This window comes from Anolis sagrei, chromosome 3 (genome assembly GCF_037176765.1).
Source record: "Anolis sagrei isolate rAnoSag1 chromosome 3, rAnoSag1.mat, whole genome shotgun sequence".
Lineage (NCBI taxonomy): Eukaryota > Metazoa > Chordata > Lepidosauria > Squamata > Dactyloidae > Anolis > Anolis sagrei.
The window spans coordinates 76,165,767-76,188,451 of NC_090023.1; the positions used below are offsets into that span (position 1 = coordinate 76,165,767).

Genomic DNA, 22,685 nt, shown 5'->3' on the forward strand with positions numbered 1-22,685 from the left:
GGCTCCGTGGGGGGCTTTCTCCTTCGCCAGCCAAGAGAGAGCCTCCAAAGCTCTCTAGGGGAGCCTTTCAGGAGGCCCACTCCTCCCAAAGTCGTGGGCTTGCTCCCCCCTGGCTCTTTCTTTCCTTGCAGGAGCAGGTTAGAAGGGTAGGTGTTTATCAAAGTATAGTTGTACACAAACATATACTTATTATATATACCTTGTAGATGGCTCTTGCCTGTTCCAACTCTATGTGTTTGTGTATGTGTATATATGTTTTTTTTATTTTGTATCAAAAGCATTGCATGAATTAGTATAAAACTGGTAAAAATCAAAGGCGTGCAGGCGGCTAAATATCTTTTGACCAAAAACGGGCAACAGCAACGGCATTGTCTGTAGCCTCCAACAATTCCTCTTCTGTACATGAGTCAGGGCACAGTGGACAAGCATACAGATGCGGAGTTGTCTGTTCTGCTCCACAGTCACACAAGGTTTGAGATTCTTTTAGGGAGTGTCATTTTGCCAGGTTGTCTTTTGATCTGTCCATTTTGCCAGGTTGTCTTTTGATCTGCCTGCTTCTGAGTCTATTCAGGCACTTCCAAGTTGCCCATTCTTGGTTTGCCCCTGGAGGAAGACTCTCATGGTGGTCCATCCAGTTGGGATTTCCTGGTTTAGCTGCCCAGAGGGATACCCTGCTGGGAGGAGGATGGTAGCCATGTAGTGGATGGGTTTCATAGTGTTCAACCTTATTTCTCTCACATTTAGCAGCAGCTTTCCGTCACACATCATGGAGGGGGGGGGGGGAATCCAGCTAGCTTGTAGAGTTTATCAACAGATGTAGGTTTAAGCCATCCTGTGATTATTCTGCACATGTATATTATAGATGAAGATTTCCCCCTGACATTAAGTCCAGTCGTTTCCAATTCTGGGGGTTGGTGCTTATCTCCATTTCTAAGCCAAAGAGTCAGCATTGTCCATAGACACCTTCTAGGTCATGTGGCCAGCATGACTGCATGGAGTGCCGTTACCTTCCCGCAGACGCGGTACCTATTGATTTACTCATATTTGCATGTTTTTGAACTGCTAGGTTGGCAGAAGCTGGGGCTAACAGCGGGAGCTCATGCTGCTCTCCGAATTCAAACCTGCAACCTTTCAATCAGCAAGTTCAGCAGCTCAGTGGTTTAACCCACTATGCCACCAGGGGCTCCATATATTATAATAATAACTTTATTTTTGTATCCCATCACCATCTTCCCGAAGGGACTTGGGATGCTTACATGGAGACAAGCCCAGTCAAACATAGATTAAGACATAAAAGCATAACACAATAGAATTTATATAAGCAACATCATAAACAACATAATGCAACATCAACAACAGCCAATATCCTGACAAAGTAATCAAATACCAAACTCAGGTGGGCAGGGGCTTGTGCAATAAAGTTGTAAGGGCAGAGCAGTTGGAAAAAGTGCAGGAGCCAGATAAAAGCATAACACAATAACATTTATAAAAGCAACATCATGAACAACATAAAATAACATCAACAACAGCCAATAGCCTAATTGAGTCATCAAATGCTAAATAAACTCGGTGGGGCAGGAGTTTGTGCAATAAAGTTGTAAGGGCAGGGAGGTTGGAAAAAGTGCAAGAGCTAGATGATAAATTAGGGCTAGAAGGGCAATACCAGTTAGAATGTTATATTTATAGGACAAAGGACAGTGGTGTTTTTTTTTATATGTGGTAACTTTATTTTTATACCCTGCCTCTATTTCCCCGAATGGAGTCGGGGCGGATTACGTATGGCACAAAGTGCCTAAAACAATGCATAAAATAAACACACAGTACCATACAAAACCAAACCAAAACCATATGAAACAATAATTTAAACTCAAAACAGCACCCAGTAACCTATGGTGAGAACTGTCGTAAAACATGGACAACTGTAAACAATGACGAGATGGAATAGTGCAAGTTGTAGCTAATGAACAAGGGCGTGGGACGACAGTGCCTTGTACACATACATACACACATTATGTTTGTGTATATATACACCTTGTGAGTGGCTCTTGTTGTCTCCTCCAACTTTATGATTCTCTATCTCTGTGTATGTTTGGTATGTACATGGTATATATATATACACATATACATAAACTTTTTGTGTGTGTGTATCCCCCATATGGATGGCTCTTGTGGTCTCTCCTCCAATGCAATGATTCTCTCTCTATGTACCTGTGTGTTTACAGACACATATATACACATACATATGCATATTACATGTATATATTTTCCTGCTTCTTGGCAAGGGGTTGGACTGGATGACTCACGAGGTCTCTTCCAACTCTATGATTGGATTGCTCTTGTGGTCTCTTCCAACTCTATGATTATCTCTCTATGTATTTGTGTATACATACATACACACACAAACTTATGTATACCTTTTATATATGTGCATGGAACCCCTGGTGGCACAATGGGTTAAACCCTTGTGCTGGCAGGACTGCTGACTGATAGGTCAGCGGTTCAAATCCAGGGAGAGCGGTTGAACACCCTCTGACAACTCTAACTCTCCATGCGGGGGCATGAGAGAAGCTTCCCACAAAGATAGTAAAACATCAAACATCCGGGTGTCCCCTGGGCAATGTCCTTGCAGACAGCCAATTCTGTCACACCAGAATCGACTTTCCTGATTCGAAAATAATATATATACACATATGCATATTGTGTGTACTAGCAGTCTCCAACTTACCAACAAGATAGGTTCTGTAGGTTTGTTCCTAAGCTGAATTTGTATATAAGTTGAAACAGGTAAATTTTTAAAATGTAACTCCAGCCATATATGCTTTGAATTTCATAGGGAAGGTTTAACATCCCTGTGGTGTTTATTTTGTTATCTGTGTCCCTGTTCAGAAGATTTCACTTCACTTTCAGTCCCTGTGGTCATTGGATTTTGAAAAATTTGGTTTGTTGTGGAAACAAGGATTGATGGTAAAGTTTCAGTAGAGACACCTTTTCCCTGTGATAACTCATGATAACTCTTACAGGAGTGGATTTCACATCCTAGGAATAGCTATATCTCACTTTCTGTTGTCTCACGCTGTTCTTAACTATTAGTCTTTTGTCAGTCATATGTTTTAAATTCTCACTCTGGGTGTATATTGACATACACACACACACACATATATTCTGTGGTTGGCTCTACAATTCTCTCTGTATATCTATACATATACATACCTGTTATGTGTACATACATCCCTTGTGGATGGCTCTTGTGATCTCTTCCAACAATGTTTCTGCCAGTCTATCTATCTGTGTACACGCACACACACACACACACACATATACATTCACAAAGCCCATCCGCTCCAATCCTATGCCATGCATATTTTTACATATAGTAAATACACACACATATTTTTATATATAAACCTGTAATAAGTGCATATATGTCAGGTGCATCTCTCCCTCTTTATCCCTCTTTATATTTTCAGACACACACAACCATAATATAGATATATAGACATATATCTAGAGAGAGGGGGAGAAAGACATACACACACAAACACTGTGGGCCTTTCATATCCTCTGGGGTTTGGTTTCAAGACCCCCATGGACACCAAAATCCCTGGAGGCTCAACTCTTTTTATTCATGATGATACAGTAAAATAGTGCCCCTTATATAAAATGGCAAAATCAAGGTTTGCTTTTTGGATTTTTTATGTGAATATTTTCATGGATAATGGATTCTGTGAAGACTGAATCTTTGGATACAGGACATATACACCATGTGTACTGTGTATGGTGGTTTTATTGACAGAGTCCTCTTCACATCTATCCATATACCTTCAGCTGAATTTTTTGGTTTTCACTCTCCAAAAAATGAAAATATATAAAGGGGAGAAAGTGTATCTGTGAGAAAGGGGGACATTTCTAGAACCAAAGCAGTGTTGGATTTGGAACCTCAGATAGCATGTTAAAGGTCCATTTGTGCCAGGCCACCTCAGTTGGACAGCTTTAGGCTTTGGAGAACAGCAGAGGCAATCAATCTATTAATTCATTCTTTCTCTTTCCAGTCTTCAGGGTATAAACAATTATTTTGAACTATTAAAAAGAGATGTTAATAATTTTCAGCCTTCAGCAAGGAAACAACAATAATAATATGCACTGTTTGTTTGGCCACACTGTAAATGGTAGTTTTCCATATTGTGTATATTATGTGTAACATAAAAATAGCATTCTTTTTAATTATGACTAGCATTCCTGTTGATTACTCCCAACTAGAATAGACCCACTCAGTCATTTCTAGAAGAGTGAGTCAACATGTAACTAAATTCCATTGATTCAGTGGATTTACCTCAGTCTGGACAAACAACATTATTAGGCTTATGTGGCAAAGACTTATGTAGTCAGCATCTGTATTGTTTCAGAAACCTATTTCTGTGTAATATAATGATAGTAGCAGTATTATGCATTGGTTGGGATACATATCAGTGTTGGTATAGACCAATAAGTGGTTGCTTTTTGAGGGGATGTTTCGAATGACATAACTTTTTGTGGTCCATTATTGTGCCGTAGTCTATTTTTCAGAGGAAGGAACTGGTAAAACCACCTCTGAATATTCCATGTATAAGAAAATTTTATGAAATGCATGGGCTCACCATAAGTCAATAGGCAACTTGAAGGTACATAAGCACACAATGTGCCTGATGTTTCATAGTACTAAATGTACCGTATATTTTGGTGTATTAGACTACTTTTTAACCCAAGAAAATCTTCTCAAAAGTCAGGGGTTGTCTTATACGCGGGAGTAGTCTTATACGCGGGAATAATCTTATAAACAAGAGTCATCTTATAGAACGGGTGCTGAAACTTCAAATCGGATTGGAGAATCTGTGTTTGCTGCATATGGTGGGGGGAGCCCAAAAATGGCAATGGCCTCAAGCTTCAGGCGCCTGCCCAGGGTATGGAAAAATAATAGAGTGGCTCTGGGTCCAGAAAAACACAACTCTTTTACCTGTCTGGCCCACCCTTGTATCCTATTACCATACCTCCTCCTCTGCCTCTCAGATCTTGCATGGGGACACAATGAACCCAAGCAAGGACTGCAGTGAATCGGTGTAGGTGCGCATGTGCGACAACTGAGAGGCAGAGAAGGGGGTACAGTAATAGGAAAATTACCATATTGAAATCAAATCTGATGCTTTTAAAAAAATTATTTGGTGTGCGTTGGAAGAGGGGTAGTCTTATACAGCGAATATATCCCAAACTCTATATTTTAACTGGAAAGGTAGGGGGCCGTCTTATACACCCAGTCGTCTTATATGCCGGAATATATGGTAGCTGTTTTTTTTTGTGTAGCTGCACAAATATCCACACACTGATTTCTAAAGAGATTTGTTGAACATATTCTTGAAGTAGATTATTTCCAAAAATCAGTAGTTAAGAGCTGACTTTGTTCAATTAAAGTTAAAACATTAGAGTTACCATCTGCTACTGGTAATTCTGTGCATACATAAACTGTTTCAGCAATCCTTGCAGTGATTCTGAAGATTTTTGTAATGTCCATAGTGTAATGTGTGTATGTGTTCATGCATATGCTGAGTAGTAATGCTTTGTCCAGTGCCAAGTAGGCACTCTATGGCTAAGTCACATGAACCCAGGGACTTCCCTGCTAATTAAAGTTAGCTCTCTTATAAGCTCTGCTTACATAGGTTGGGGATTGAGTTACCTGCATGTAGCAGTTTCTTGTGATGATTGTGTGGCTATTTCTTTAGTTTACATCCCACCTTTCTCTTAGCACAGGATTCAAGGGGGGTATATGTATAAGGCTAAAAATTGTAATCTTTTGATAAAATTAGCTTCTTTCTAAAGAATCTAAAATATATAAAGGCTGTAACTCCCATAATTCCTAACCTTTTGCTTTGGTGGCTAGAAATGATGGAAGCTGAAATCTTAATGGCAATTACCAAATTGAGGAAACCCAAATTAGACTGTAGTAGAAATAACACTGTATTGCTTGTCTTTCCGTACCTAAGTAAACATATTTCCTGAGCCATTTCATATAACACAATAAGTTCCAAGGATTCATGGCAATCCAAGATTATTGGGTAGGAGCAACATGCTAGTACTTGCTGCCTAATCTCTTCATTTGGAATAGGAATGGCTAAACAAACTACAGTGCTTCATTCCATGGTTTGCTTGGCATGTCATCTGACTAAGTCATGTTTCCCTTCCAACAAACTTGAGAAGTAACTCTTAAAATCTTGATTCTTGTTTGTGATTTCTTGTGAAGAAAAAAAATCTGGAAGGGACTTATACCTGTGTTTTTGGCCAACACTTGAAAATAAAGGCCCATGGTTTGTTCCTGCTTCAAAGTGGGAGTGATCAAGCAGCATGTGCCAGCATATTATTTGTAAGTAATAAAAGTGGGCTCCTGGGAATCCTTGGTTTATCATGTTATTTAAAATGTGTTAAACTAACTATTGGCTTAGAGAGTAACTTCCAACATTTGGAGTTATATCTCGTAAATGTTGTATATTCTTCTCTCCCCTACTGTGTTCAACTAGGTGCTGAGTACATTCAACCTTCCACATTTGTGAGTTTGACTTTTGTGGATTTAATTATTAGCCTATTTGATTACAGTGTTATCTCTAGGAATCTAATTCAGTTCTGTGGTCAACTTCTGAAGGACCAAGAGAATCCCAAGGAGGTGTTCTATCACATTATAAATTGCATTTTTAAAATTCATGATTTTTCACTTTTTTGGGGTTCCTGCACCCCAAATTGTGGATGGCTGACTATCTTTGTTTTCATGAAAGCTTGGATGGCTGCCTACTTGCTTATAAATAGGGAAGAATTGTGTGGTGAAATTGATTCATAAATTGTGACCCAGATTGATGTTTAAATAACAGTCTTCTCCTATGTATACCGACACAATTGATTGAAATTATTCATCAACCACCTTTTTCTTCACGACCACGCAGTATTTAAAAACCACACTACAGCTTCTGCTCATAGTGCCTCGCCTAATAAAATGCAGTGTCTGGGCAGTAGGGAAAGGGCTCTCTTAGTTGAAACACCTAAACCGGTGGTTCTCAACCTGTGGGTCCCCAGATGTTTTAACCTACAACTCCCAGAAATCCCAGGCAGCTTTCCAGCTGTTAGGATTTCTGGGAGTTGAAGGCCAAAACATCTGGGGACCCACAGTTTGAGAACCACTGACCTAAACTGTGAACTAGCACACCGCCCAGGCAGCCTTGATACCTTTGATATAGGCCTTTTGGTCCCAAGTGAAGAACTTTTTATTTATTCAGGCCTTTTAAATTGTAAATTTAAATTCTGGATTCTTAGTGCCAGATTTTTTTACTCATTTGTATTGATATTGCTATACTAGTTTTATCTGTTATCACAATGAAATATCTGAATAGTTCAAAATATTGCTTGTGATATTTGGTTAGTTGCCTTAAAAAATGAAGGTTTTTGGGTAGCCTGTATATTGATGATGATGTAACAGCAGCCCTTCCTCCCCCTTTCTGTGCAATATATATTTTCTTTTTGTCAAAGCACTGCTGTTGTTCTGTAGTAAGAGGATGCTGTTTGGCAGTTTTCCCATATACTAGGTAGGGGTTGGGAGATATTTTGTCGCTATTGGAATTTTCCGCATACCTTAGGATGATAATGGAAGTCAGACAGGCAGTGATTGGGTTTTGGAGGTCCTTTCTTTATGTCCAGGTGTATCCCTGGTTTTAATTCTGGAATTGAGATTCCTGGCCATGCTGGGATAGTGTGAGAAGTGAAGACCAGGATAGGGACGGGTGTACTATAGTACTGTACTTGGACTGTTATAGCTTCACTGTAGTGGTATAACAAAACCAACCTTCTTTTGCCAACATAATTCAAGGACAGAGTTGTGTTGCTAGTCTCCTAAGACTGTTTACATAATTTGGTCAGTAAAACTACCCATTGTAATTAATCTGCTGCATATAAATGTTTGATAGTGTGCCCTGTAGCTTTTAATGACGTTGAATGCAACTATATGTCTGTTTGCTCCAAAATTATTCCATGTATCTAAGTTACCCCATTCTTTGAATTCAAGAAAACAGTTATGACATGATACACTGTAATTTTGTTGGTGAACTCTAAGGATAGTTCAGGTTAATTCAGTTGTTACTATATAACTTCTGTGATACTTATATACTTAAATATAACCCCCCCTCCCCCGGTGCTTTTTGATTTTTAACTTGCAGTCATAGTATAACATTTAAACTAAAGGGAGTTAGCAATCATGTGTTCAGTTTGGATCAGCATTTTATTGGTTAAGGGAAAATTGAAGAAAGGAAGAGCCTAGTGCCACAGGGAAAGACAGTACAATTTGTTCCTGTGTCTTCAAAAAGATCAAAATATAACCATTTAGAATATAAACATTACAGTTGGCTGGGGAAATAATTTATATGAGGGAGGGATTGGAAAGAGACAGTGATGCAGGGGAAACGGATATAGAGAGAGGAAAGAGAAACAAAGTTGTTGCCTTTGCTAGAGAGGACAAAGAGTTACTTTTTCTTTTTAAGGGTATATTGTGAATAATTTGAGATTCTCCTCCACAAATGTACATGGAGTTGCTTCTGTGTTGGTGCTGACCAACTGGATGCTACCAGTAGGTTAACAATGTAATAGATCAATGATACATATTATGATAAAATAGAGTAGTCTTCTAGTAGCCTTCTAAAACCTGTGAATAGCCTTAATTAATTTTCGTGGAAAATTATAGTTTTTCCCAGACATCTAAAGACCAATAGTAAGGGAGTCAACTGTATCTCTCTGGGATGGGAGTTCATCTGCCAGGGTACTACTCCACAAAAAGGTCTTGCCAAGTTTGTTTCTTTAAGAGGTGGAGTACATACAAAGGTCTCAAATGAATTGCATAGATGTAGGGGTATCCTATTTAGGGCTACCTGGTGAGTTGTGCCATATGCTTGGAGTCTATTATTTGAATATAAAGTAGAATGACACAAGGCCATGTGAGATCACAATTAATTTGAATATTGATTTGTATCTACCCTGGGAAAATTAATGCTGAAAAGTAAAGCTTGATTTTCTTCCGCGAAATAAATTGAAAACTGGTCAAAAGGAACAGGGCAAGAAAATGGCTCTAATGTGAGGGTGGGGACCTTGGTCTTTCCACATGTTGAAGTACAACTGCTGTTGTGTTTCACTTTTTGAGCATGATAGCTGGGGCTAATGGAAATTAGAATCCAGCATCATCTAGATGCCCCCAGAAGAGGAAATTGTGTGACCCTCCAAAAGATATTGAACTGCAGTTCCCAGTAGTCCTTATAATTAGTTATTCTGGCCAGGGCTGTTGGGAGTTGTATTAAAGAAATATCTGGAGGACCACACAGTTTCCATTCCTGCCTTACTGGAAGGCAACTTCATCAATAATACATTTTGAGTGCAAGTTTAGAACCTTTCCCCACATTTCTGGGTTCCATCATCAAATTGTGGGAACCCAGGTTTGCTAATGGCCCAAGTGCTATAATAGCCTGCATGTTATCTTCAACATGATGTAAATAAAGTACATAATGTCTGCTCTCTGAGAGTACTTCTGTAATGATGACTCCTGTCTCAAGTGGGTCTTTTCTGAAAAATCCACCTGGCTGTGGCATTTCGAGTGCATTTCTTCACAGAAATATTTCTAAAATTACTTAAATTGCTATGAAAAAATAAAATTAATGTTGGGTTTATTATTTAAAAGTGGGGAAAAAACATCAACTTTTAAGGCTGCGGAGACTAATATTTCTGCTAATAATAGCAGACCTAATTAAACAAGTTGGAAAATTACAGCCTGAAAAGCATTCATTTTGTGATTACATAAGCTCATAGTTTCAGAAAGGATTGTTCTTGAGTGCCCCAGGATGTTGATTCTGTATATGATGGATTTGAATGCTAAACTTACTCTGTCCTATGAAAGGAAATGTATTTGTCAGGCTAATTTCCATGTGTCATGCTGTTTCTTGCACAAACTACTAACATTGCTAGCTAGTAGAACTTTTCTTTTTAAAGTGTGTTTTTCTTGACAGACCAAACACTTTATAGCGTCTTTTGCAGATTTCAGCAAGAAACCAATTGTTTGGCACAGTTCCTCTGTAATGGAATGAAATTCTTAGTTGCATGTTAACTGTTATGAGCCAGCCTATTTCTCTAGGTTTTGCATAACTTGACTTCTGTCCATGGTCAGGGTGGAGTATTGTCTTAATTATGGGAATGATCAGCTTCTATCTACATTGATACTGTGAAGATATGTGTTCCAAGGATACTAATAAAAGGAGACACCTTTCCTATATTTTTAGTTTACAGTACCTACCCAGTTGAAAAACTCTCCCTCCCTCTTTCCCTCTCTCTCTCTCTCTACACACACACAAACAGATACTGAATGTTAACATCAGGGTTATAAAGGGAAGGCATTTAATAAGAGCAGGGAGGAGAAGATGGGAAGGTACCATTCATACAATGCAACCATAGGCTGGGCATATATCTTAATATATTTGCAATGACAATATCTATAAAATATCTATAAAATAATTTGTTCATGAGTGACTGAAACAACATATGATGAATAGTTTAGCTTTCCAACCTTGGAATGTAACAACAGTATAACTATTCAATATCACTAAATTGAGTGTTAGGTTTCACATCACAGGAATAAATTATAAAAGACATTTGGATACACTACAAAATGTTAACTTTGTACCAACAATTTTTGGTACAAAGTTAACATTTTGTAGTGTATCCAACCAAAACGGTGTGTGTGTGTGGGGGGGGGAGGGGTGGTCACTAGACACACCCACACCATATGCCATATGCCATAAGCTGATGTAGCAAGTTTGTACCCCTAATGGCATAATAGTGTCCAGTACACCCCAGACTTCCATTTTTGCTGATTCAGTTTTAGATTTTACAAATAAATTGAAGCTAGAAGAGTTTTCTATTGGGTTTTTTTTGTTGTGCTTCTTGTGTTGCCTGTGGAACATCAACAGTAATATGTCATGTTCATTTCCCTGTTTGTGTATGTGTTTAAGAAGTTATCAGGGTTGGCCATTAACATTCAAAAATCAGAAATCCTACATACAAACCTTATTTGGAAAGATTTAAAAGGAATATAGACTATCTTGGGGATAAAACTGGGTGAAAAAAACTTAAAACATTTAGGGATATATATCCCCAAAAACTTAAACAATATAATACAATTGAACTATTGTCATCTATGGAAAAAGAAGAAGTGGGATCTGGAATGGGAAAGATTTATAAATAAGGTAAAAGGAGAAGGAAAATACAAAGAACTGAACCATATTCTCTCTGTGATTGATCAATTAAAATAATATTTGAGTGAAGGAAATTGCTGTTCTCAGAGGGTGGGGAGAGAGGGGAGTAATATTGTTAGACACAAGTGGGAGATAAATGTGGAATCAGCAGTTAAGAAAATTAAGTGAATAACATTCTGTTTGTACTATGAAATGGTTACTGAAATTGACATTATTCTACCTGTGTTTATAATAAAAATATATTAAATGTAAAAAAAATTGAAATATAAATATTTTCTTATTCTGATCCAATGAATTAGGTTTTGCTACATAGCAACAAGGCCTGAATGTTCATAGGAACTTATGAGATGTAGTTTTCTCTGAGCACAAAGTTTTCTCTGAGCACAAAAAGATTACTTTTTGAGAGAAATTGGGGCTTCAAGAGATCTCCTTTAGCCGCCGAAACCGTAAAGAGTGCGGCCTTGACGTTTATCTATCAAAAAATAATTTATTTTTGTGGGTTGTTGTAGGTTTTTCCGGGCTATATGGCCATGTTCTGGAGGCAATTTTCTCCTGACGTTTCGCCTGCATCTATGGCAAGCATCCTCAGAGGTAGTGAGGTCTGTTGGAAGTAGGAAAAATGGGTTTATATATCTGTGGAATGACCAGGGTGAGACAAAGGACTTTTGTCTGCTGGGGCTAGCTGTGAATGTTTCAGCTGATCACCTTGATTTGCATTCAATGGCTTGGAAGTGTCTGGGGGGAATCTTTTATTTATTTTTGTACTCTTGGAATACTGTTAGCCTATGATTTTGTTTTATGTTTGCTCTTCACAATAAAGACTCAGATTCTGCACCATTTCAGTTTTTGAGAAGAGTGATGTAGTGATTTTAATATTGAACTACAACTCTGGAGACAAAGTTTGAATTCCCATTCAGCCATGGAAACATATTTGGTGACTGTAGGCAGCCCAGGTTAACATAAAGACACCCTCTTCCCCCCTGCACAAATATTTCCAAGGAAATTCTGTTGTGTTAAGTTAGAAATGACTTGCAGGCGCACAACAAAACAGACACAGAAGTTTAATAGCAACACCTAGAGAACAAAATTTATCACATTCATTTAGGGAAATCTTTTTACCAGAATAATTGTGGAGCATCATTATTTCATGTTGCCTATTTCTTATATCCAGAACATTGGGAATATACAAGAAAGCAAGCATTTTGCTCTCCTTCAGTTTCGTTTTAGATACAGAAATACGATAAATCAAGCAGATTGTTTTCTAAACATGGAGTATAACTCTGCTTGATATGCAAAGTTATACAGTTTTACATTTTTCATTTGACGCCCTCCTAAAAGAGAGTGCTTTGGCCACTAAACACATTTATCAGGTCTATGACTGACTTTTGCACAGATTTGGGATTTTGTATATTTTCTATCATGATTTGTATGATTTGTATAACTGTAAAATTCAGCTTTTGGCATATCAGTTTTTCTCCAAAAAACTATCAGATATCATTGCTTCACTTCCATCTTGTTTGTTGACTTGTTTAAACAGCTCATAACAGTGGCTTCATCTATATCCAGGAGTGGAAGAGGGTCAGAAATCTACTGTTAATCCTTACTTAGCACTAGTCGCAATTAGGTGAGACCTAGTTTCCAAAAGCTAGTCTGCCAGGCTCATAAATAACTTTGTAATCCTATCTTTCATTCCATTCATTCACACAACCGCCTTGTACATTCTTTCATCGTTTTGTTTAAAAGCCTCTTTGATTTAATTCTTCTATTCTTTCCCTCACCTTTCAAAAGGATTAGAAAGGTACTATTGCAGTTATTTTCTTCAGAAACTTAGACTTTCCTAATCAACATTTTAGACCTCATTGTAATACTTGTTCTGGTCTTTTGCATTAGGAATTACAAAATTAAAAATTAATGACAACAGTGAAAACAATGAAATACAATGCAGCATAAAAGCCAGATAGCAAAGAAGAAAATGACACAAGGCTGAAATAAATTTCAAAGACTTTGGAAAAATGAAGGATATGTCTATGTGTGCTTTTGTACATCTTTTACCACTAAGTGAGGAAATAAGTATTAGTATATTAATTTTCTTTGTTTCTAGATTGTGAATGGGCTGTTTTAGATGGCAGTAAATCAGACATGTAATGAGAACGCAGTATTATGTGTGAAGAAATGTGTATTGACTTTGAATAGAAGACCTGAAACACAGATTTTTAGATTATTGTCTGCAACTACTTATGAGAATTGCAAAGATTACAATAATATGAAAGTAGCCACCCTTGGCATAATATTGCATCTAAAGAAATAGTGAGATCCTTATTTCATTTTCTTTCAGTTAACATGTACCCATGCTCTGACAGGAAATAGCTTAATAATTACATGGAACAAGAGACAGTTTCTTAGTCAGCATTTCCTTCAAGAGAAAATTATTAAATCTATTCAATTCTAAACAGTCTGCAAAAAATAATAATAATACAAAGCTGATTGCTTTCTACTATTATGTTGTCCAGATCTTTTACTGGAGAAACATTAAAACTTTGCTAGTAGAGTTCAAATATTGAAGTAAATCTTAGTTTTTTGGAAATCTTGATTCATGCATTGAATTAAAGGGGTGCTTATCTGATTATAATCCTGCCACTTGGATTGTTCTTGAAGTAATTGGACCATGTTTATTAAATGTATCTCTCACTACTGCGGCAAGACCCTGCCTGTGTTGATTGTATGGTTTTGTTTGAAGAGACCAGGGCAAGGAAGGATTCTCCAGTAGCTACTCAAGCAAAGATGTATGCTAGTCACTGCTTAAGAAGGAAACTAGTGACAGAAGCCACAAAATCTACATATTGTTTTTAACTGAATGACACTGTAAATAAATGTAAAGTAGTTACCATGTACCTTAAGACTTAATTTAAATCCAGTGTTTACTACCAACTAGAGTAGATACTCTGAATTAGTTGGAATTTGATGAACTGACATTTATAGAAGTTCAGTTGACTCAGTGGATCATCAACTAATAAGGGATTGTAACCTGTATATCTATGCTCATAGTTGGGAGTTTGGTCAAAGGCAGGCGATGAAACATCTCTCATCCACAAGAGCCACAAAATATTCATTACAGCTAGGTATGCTTGGTATCAATCTTAAGGATGACACATACCTATGGTCATGGGTTCAAGCAGAAATCTCAGCACCACTTTCTGAATCTGCCCCTCAGAGAACTATTGGAACCAATGCAGAACAATACCCCCAAATCTCATCCCAGAGAGATGACCCAAAATAATGCTATGATTGATGTATTGATAGCTGTTGAAAAATCCAGCAGAACCAACAGGGACACTTCCCTGCCCCACCCAGTCGCCATAGCCAGATTTGAAACCAGATTTGAATGGATATTCCAGGCTGTCACCTCTGCAAGTGATCCGGTCCAAATTCCCAGTCTACATTCTTCTTCATTCACTGGTAGAGATAATACCTCCCAAGCCTTATTTCTTGTGCTGTTTTTAGATTCTCTTACAAAACAAGTTGGGTGCATATTGTCAAAATATTTAATAATTGGAACTTAATAATTTTTATGGGACAAAAATGATATGAAGAATTTTCTCTCATTGTCTCTTAGGTGCTGGTGATCAGAATCTCTTCAGTTCTTTGTATCCCATACTTTCCCAGCAGCTTCCAAGAGAACCCATGGAATGGAGGAGGTAGTAACACTTTTCTTCATTAGATTTATTGCCCAAGACGACTAACAACAGGTTTTATCAGCTTTTTAAGCAGCTTTTTAACTGTTAAGCAGGAATACTGTATTAAGCCCTCACAGTTTTAAATAGCGAGCAGTGAAGAGGCCTTGCTCCTATGAGTGTTCTCTGTTATTTGACTATACGAACTGACTTCCAGCTAAATATTTTAAGGGTTGCTGTTAGCATAGCATATCATTTTGTAATTACACATTATGTTTAAAAATAACATAATAATTCAAATCACTTGAAATCAGGTACATGATTTTTCAAACTGCTCCTGAGTTTTAGGCAAACACGTCTTCTGTTCAGCTGTTCTGTAAAGTCATTTTCATCATGAGAAAAGCAAGCTTATATGAAATTCATAGTAACCTGTTATACATTGTGCTGTTACACTTAGATCTATAATTAAGTAGCTTTGCCATTATACCTGCTATATATTCTTTCTGTTCTTTTTTTAGTTTCCTTCTATATTATTAACTAATTTAAGTGTTCTGAATTTTACTCAGGTCTTATGGACGTGCTCCTAAGATGATTCATCTAGAATCTAATTTTGTACAATTTAAAGAAGAACTACTACCTAAAGAAGGAAACAAAGCTCTTCTGACATTTCCTTTTCTTCATATTTATTGGACAGAATGCTGCGTAAGTATGGGTGCATGTTGAACTTGCTGACATGGTAGATAATTATTATTGGAGATCATAAATGTGCAATAGATTTTACATTACACATGTAGATTTTACATTGCAGAGCTGGGTATGTTTAACTTTGAGAAGAGAAGGTTGAGAGTGGACATAATAGCCATGTTTAAATATTTGGAAGGCTGTCATAAGGAAGTGGAAGCAGGCTTGTTTTCTGCTACACTAGATTCCAGCTGAACATTAGGAAGAATCCCCTGACCATAAGAACTGTTAAACATTGGAACTTGCTACCTTTTAATGTGACGGAGTCGCCTTCTATGGAGGTTTTTTAAATAGAGGTTGGATGGTCATCTGTTGGGGGTTCTTCTATTCTGCACAGCAAGGCATTGAACTGGATTGCTCTTGTGGTCTTTTCCAACTCTATGATTCAGTGTTCTTAATATTGTTGATGAAGAGAAATGAAAGGCTAATTTATGTTTGTTCCAACCAAACCCTTGCTTCATTCCATTGATAAAATGACAATTACTGGTGCAAATGTGTGAAATTGTTAAATAAAATTCTTGAAGAATCCATTTAATATTGAAATCCGCTAAATGAAAATCCTAACTGCCTTACTATTTTTTTCTCTAATACAGTTTACAAAGGTAGTTTCTCTAAGTTAAATTTGGTTCCCTGTTTATATCCCTAGGATACTGAAGTTTACAAAGCTACAGTAAAGGATGATATCACCAAGTGGCAGAATGTTCTGAAAGTTCACAGTTCTATGGACTGGTTAATTGTGGTGGTAGAATGTGATGCCAAGAAAAAAAACAAAACAAATATTCTTCCACGAACATCTATAGTAGATAAAATAAGAAATGACTTTTGCAACAAGCAGAGTGACAGGTAAGTTTTTCTTGTTTTGCATAATGTTATTGATACTACTCACTGCCGGACACACCATAGTCGTTTCTCTAAAAGTATAAACACTGCTCTAAGGTGTGATTGTTATTGTGCCAAAAAGTCCTGGGAGGGAGCAGTTTGCTCCAGTGTCTTCATGTGGGTGTAGTTACTTTGGGTCTTGGCACAAAATGAGATATTTCCTTGTAGAGCTACTGAATGTTAAGTGCTATAAGTAGCTTCAGAGTTATGGCTGTACTTGTGCTTCCTGTTCCCCTGAATTCCTTTTCTCTTATAGTGATCACGCAGAAGCTTTAAGCCTAGGATCACCTTGCACAGTAGAATGAATTGATATTCCCGGATGGATAAAATTAGCATTTTGTGTCCTCCAGTCCATAGGTTGGATTACAGTTCTCATAGTCTTTGGCCATGGCATTTGATGTTTATGAGGATTGTAGTTTAAAATACTAAGTTGCACAGGTCAGGAAACAATATCGAGGAAAGATAAATCAAATTCAAGAAACAATTAAAAAGGGAAGTAAATTTTACCAATCAAATGTAATTCAAGAGTTTAAACAGTTAAGACTGCAAGCATAAATTATATTCATACATAACATGGGAAAGAAATTGAAATTCACCAAACAAAAGCATTTTGAATTTGCTAAAAAAAACAGGCAAGTGATTAGCAGTTAAATGAAAAAGGAAAGACAAAGAAAATGTATAACCTTGGTAAAGAGGGAAGTCCAATAAATTACACAAATTGATAAAATCATACAATAGTTTCATAAGTTCTTTCAAGATTGGAAAATTGGTTCCTGTTAACTTCCTATTTTTAAAAAGCCTCTTATGCTTAAAGGGCCTAGGACCCCCAAATGTAACATAATTACACCTATTAACTGCACTTTGGCCACCCCTGTTTTACATTGACACATTTTCTAAACAGAAAATATGTTGATGGGTGGGTGTGTCTATACTGTTGAAGGAATGCAGTTTGATAGCACTTCAACTGCCATGGATCAATACTGTGTAATCCTGGAACTTTTATTTTGGGAGAGAAAGCTAAATACCCTGTAAATATATGACTCTCATGATTCCATAGCATTGAGCCATGCCAATTAAATTTGTGCCAAACTGCATTAATTCTACCCAAAGGTACATTTCAGACAGCAGAGACTGGAGGCAATATGTATTTGCAATTCTTCCACTTCATGTCCCCTTCATATCCATCCCATGTCCAAAGGTGTTTCAGTTCTAAAATGCAGGATATTAAAATTCAGGTTTGATTTAAAAAACACATACATTTTCAAACTTTGAGATTTAGTAGGATGTATATACATTGGCTTTCATTCCAACTAATTTTCAACTTGTGTTTGTGGGAATTTGTTTTTCTGTGTTTGTGGGAATTTGTCTGCCTTACATTGTATTGTTTCTGAATGTTGAAATGATTTAACTGCAATGCTTTTCTGAGTTTGACATGATAGCTGTTTTAATGTAGTAAATGTTAAAACTCCTTAAATATTTTATGAACTTTCTAAACCATTTGAATGCGAACAGATATTGTCATCTCTTAGGTGGCAAGCTAGAAGAGCTTCCATTAATATGTCTTCATTTCTGTATAAAGAAGTGAAGCAGCCTTATGAAACTAAATGCAAGATTCTGAACATAATGCATTTATGTTTTAGGAGTTGGCAAACTATGTCTAATGATACAGTGCACATTGCTGTATCATTTTTTTATCAGTTTTTGTTTAGTAGATATTAATAGATTGAACTACAAAGATAGTGTAGGAGATCCTGGATGACTAAGTCCTTTTGTTTGTAAATTCTGTACAAATTAAAGTTTTGATAGGTATAGAACCATATTTGATTTATTGTTAGTTTTGTAAATTATAGAACAAAATTAAAACTTCAATACTGTAAAACTCCAATATCCAAATATTTCTAAAAGTCTAGACATGAAAACATATTGTAGTACAGTTCATTATTTTATCTTATATGCTACCTTGAGAAGCTTTTGCACTGGAAGAATTGAAGAAAACAATCTCAATAAAATAACTTTATATATGAGCCCCCCAGGTCAGGTCAATGCATTCATCTTATTTTTCATATATTTGGCCAACCAGATACCTAGGGAAAACCCACAAGCAGGTCACTTGCTCTTCTTTCCCATTGATTGGTACTGAGAGATGTAATATCCAGGTATTGTAACTAATAGCTTTAACCTCAGTGATTTTGTCTAATCCTATTTTAAAGCTGTTTAGAGTTTTTAACCAAGTCATTTTGTCTTATTATCTATATAAATAAAAATGTAATGTTCGTTTGTGGGATTAACATAACTCAAAAACCACTGGACGAATTGTCACAAAATTTGGACACCTATCAGGCCAACAACTGACTATCACTCATAAAAACACTGAAAAACAAAGTGGAAGAGACTGAAAAAGCCAAAAAAGTAAAAATACATTACAACACATGGGCAAAACCACAAACACACACACACACACATACACACAAACACAAATATATACACACATATATACACACATATACACACACAAAACACATATACACAAACTGGGCCACAGCAACACGTGTCGGGATGGCTAGTATTCCTTAACAATGCATTTTGTGAAGAAATACTTCCATCTTTTTTGTATTAAATCTCCCACTATTCATTGAATGATCCTTGTACTATATTAGGAGAGAAATATTAAAACACATTCTTATCCACTATTTGCACACCATGCATAATTTTGTACTTCTGTCATGTTTCCACATTTAGTCACATTTTTCTCAGTTAAAGTAGTACCAAGTTTGTAAATTTCCTTCACTGAGGAGTTGTCTTTGCCCCTGATCATTTTGGACATGCCATTTTGAGAGCAGTTACAACTGATGCAATCATGCAGTTGTGTAAGGATGCATATGCAAAAGGAATTTGTCATCATGCTGAAGTACCCCAAATGCCTCTTCTGATAGTTTGAAGGACCCTTGAAAAAGGCCTGGGATATGACAAGTGTCTCGAAGTGCAAAAATAGGGGAAATTGGATGGAGGAAAGCTGCCTTTGAATTTTAAGATGCAAGGTTTGCAGTGAAAAGTAACACTTGTGATGTGGTTACTTTCTGAAAATTGATGTATCTTCTTAGACATTGTTAGATATTAAAATTAAAGCTCCACAGAACACATGTAAATCAATAATTTAGTAGGAAACAAGTGTTAGGAAGGTGAAATATAATATTTTGAAATAAGCAGTCGTTTTTGGGTTTAGTTTTTTGTTTTAGTTTGAGCACAGAATGCTCCAGATGAAAATATGCATTCTTGTGCAGGAACCAGTAGAGCAAGTTGTAAAGGTTTAGTTTTACTTCTATCTAGATGAAAATGCTACTGGTAAATATGAAGTCCAAACAGCTCTGCTTTGTTATAGAAGTGAGATCATGGTCTCTCCTGAATGCTTATGTTCTAGCAAGCTTTGCATTTCCCCCTTGACAGCATTTCTCCTTGCTGCTATACTTACAGATGGTAGAATCAAAGGAGGGACCGTTCCTACTAATTCCTTGCCACTTTATCATTTTCTCTTTCTCTATCCTTTCATTAATGGTAAATTAAGAAAAGAATGACCAAAAGCAATAAACAGAGTAAAATTATGTGTATTGCTTTTTAGCCATTTTTGTTCTACCTGCTTTCTTGCTTGCTTAATGAGAGTAGAAATTAGTTTTGTCATCAATTGAACAGGTCAGCAACATTGCTAGTTTGAAGGATGTTATAGTCAAAAAATAAATTGACCTTCAATTGCAGTGTTAAGCTAGTGACGTCTGAGGAATCTTTTCTGACCCATCCTCTTCTTAATTCTCTATTTTGTGTAACACCAGTGTATTTTATGGGGTGGTTTTTATTTATATTTTTGTCTATATGGAAACCTTTACTACTGTAACCATGTCTTGAAGTGAAAGACAGGTGATTCCTCTCTGAAGAGAAATTAACACGTTGCTTTTTCTGCTGTCGATTTCGAAGAAGTATAAATCTAATGTTTGATTTGATTTGGGCATTTTGATTAATCTATTTATCCCATTACAGATGTGTGGTACTTTCTGACCCTTTGAAAGACTCATCTCGTTCTCAAGAGTCCTGGAATGCTTTTTTGACAAAACTCAGGACACTGCTTCTCATGTCCTTTACCAAAAATCTGGGTAAATTTGAGGATGATATGCGAACTTTGAGGGAGAAGAGGACAGAACCTGGATGGAGTTTTTGTGAATATTTTATGGTTCAGGTAGGTAAAGCAGGATGTGGAAATATAACTTTTTAATAAATTAAACTAGAAAAAAAGTATTTGTAACTGCACATGTTTTAAATTATATCTCTGTAACATAGCATTTAATGACCAGTGGTCAGCATTATTGAATCCTACACTTTGAGATGGAAAGATAAAATATTATCATTTTGTCCAACAGTTAGAAGATCTTACTGGTTCAGCAGCTCTATGTGAATGTATATTTTATAGACACCAGCTTCAAGAAAACATGTTTTTGTAAATGTATATGCTTAGGCCACATTCCTACCTTATGTTTGCTGTCTCGCTTTTTAACCTTTTTCCTCTTTTTAAAACCTTTTTACAAATCCAATTTTAAAACAGAGAAGACTTCAGCAGCCCCTAAAAATTGTGAATTGTCATAGAACATAAAAGTGTAGATCACAAATTTTGAACACAACCATATGTTTCTGCTAATGGACTAGTAGGTTAAGAACTAATTCTTGATATCATAGGTCTGAATCCAATTGCAAGTTGCGACTAGAGTAGACTCACCAAATCAATTGCTTAATGATACATTAGCATTGATATTGATCCTATTGGTTCAGTGCATCTACTGTAGTTGGAATTAGCTGCTAAGTGTATGCCTTGGTGATCAAAAACCATCAGCAAAAGCTCCTGTTACAGTGTTCAGCTTTAGCAAAACTAGCAGGCATGTTGGAATCAAGTCAAATATCTGGCAGAGTGCTGTAGAAATGGGATCTAAAGATACAAATGTACACCCATTTTATATTAGTGTAACTTACAGCAGACTTTTCTGGGGGAATATGGCCTTGTCTTTCCCAAGAATAATCTGCAATGATTTGGAGGAAGAGATCACGTACATATTGTATCACTGTTGATTTTTAATGATAATGATGATTATTGGTAATAATGATCTCAATCCTCCACATTTTGGTGCTTTGTATACACACAACATCATCCATGCTCAAGCACCTGAGTAGAAATAATCAACATTGCAACAATTGTTGCATGTCCTTTTAACTACATAGTATCCTTACACTAAGCCTGATGGCACAAATGGTAATAAATAATTTTCTTTTTATATATTAAAAGGAAGAATTGGCCTTTGTCTTTGAAATGCTACAACAATTTGAAGATGCTCTGGTGCAATATGATGAGCTGGATGCCCTGTTCTCACAGTATGTTGTCAACTTTGGTGCTGGTGGTAAGTAATCAAATGAAAAAGTACATTTGGGCATCTTCATGAGGAGATCCATTGTCCTTTGCCAGATATACAGAATTTAACTAGGATAGGCCAAAGGCTAGATAAACTTCTCTTGATCGTATTAATTATTTGTTGTCTCTAAATAAAAAATGGCCCCAGTAGAAAACTTCTATGTTTTGCTGTAGTATATGTAGTTAAGTACTAACTTTGTGTTTACTTTACATAGATGGGGCAAATTGGCTGACCTTTTTCTGCCAGCCAGTGCGAAGCTGGAATGGGCTAATTCTTCGTAAACCAATTGACATGGAGAAAAGAGAGCTGATTCAGAACCAGGAAGCCACTCTGTTAGACCTGCGCAGTTACCTCTTTTCTCGACAATGCACATTGTTAATCTTCCTTCAGAGGCCATGGGAGGTATCTCAGCGAGCACTAGAACTTCTCCACAACTGCATTCAAGAGCTAAAGCTCCTTGAAGTAAGTCTGTGTAATTTAATCAGTTAAGTGACTAATACCTAAGCTACTTTCCCCAGTTGTTTATCACTGGTTCTGGATTATAGAGGTCTCCTAAAATTCAGTTGGCATGGCTAACTTTTGAGCACTCCTTGGAAGATATTGGTCAAATGTTATTTGTTTGGAAATTTGCTGTGTCCAGGAAGAGGTGATAATTG

The 22,685-nt window shown here is 36.7% G+C and overlaps 1 protein-coding gene across 1 annotated transcript in view; it reads left to right on the forward strand.

The window, feature by feature from the left end:
* TRAPPC10 (trafficking protein particle complex subunit 10) overlaps positions 1 to 22,685 on the forward strand; it is a 50,911-nt gene that overhangs the window by 583 nt on the left and 27,643 nt on the right. Inside the window, exons 2-7 of the mRNA XM_060770250.2 lie at positions 14,908 to 14,989; positions 15,532 to 15,667; positions 16,353 to 16,549; positions 20,615 to 20,810; positions 21,906 to 22,017; positions 22,244 to 22,491. Of these exons, the coding sequence (XP_060626233.2) occupies positions 14,908 to 14,989; positions 15,532 to 15,667; positions 16,353 to 16,549; positions 20,615 to 20,810; positions 21,906 to 22,017; positions 22,244 to 22,491 (971 nt within the window). The remainder of the gene's footprint in view (positions 1 to 14,907; positions 14,990 to 15,531; positions 15,668 to 16,352; positions 16,550 to 20,614; positions 20,811 to 21,905; positions 22,018 to 22,243; positions 22,492 to 22,685) is intronic.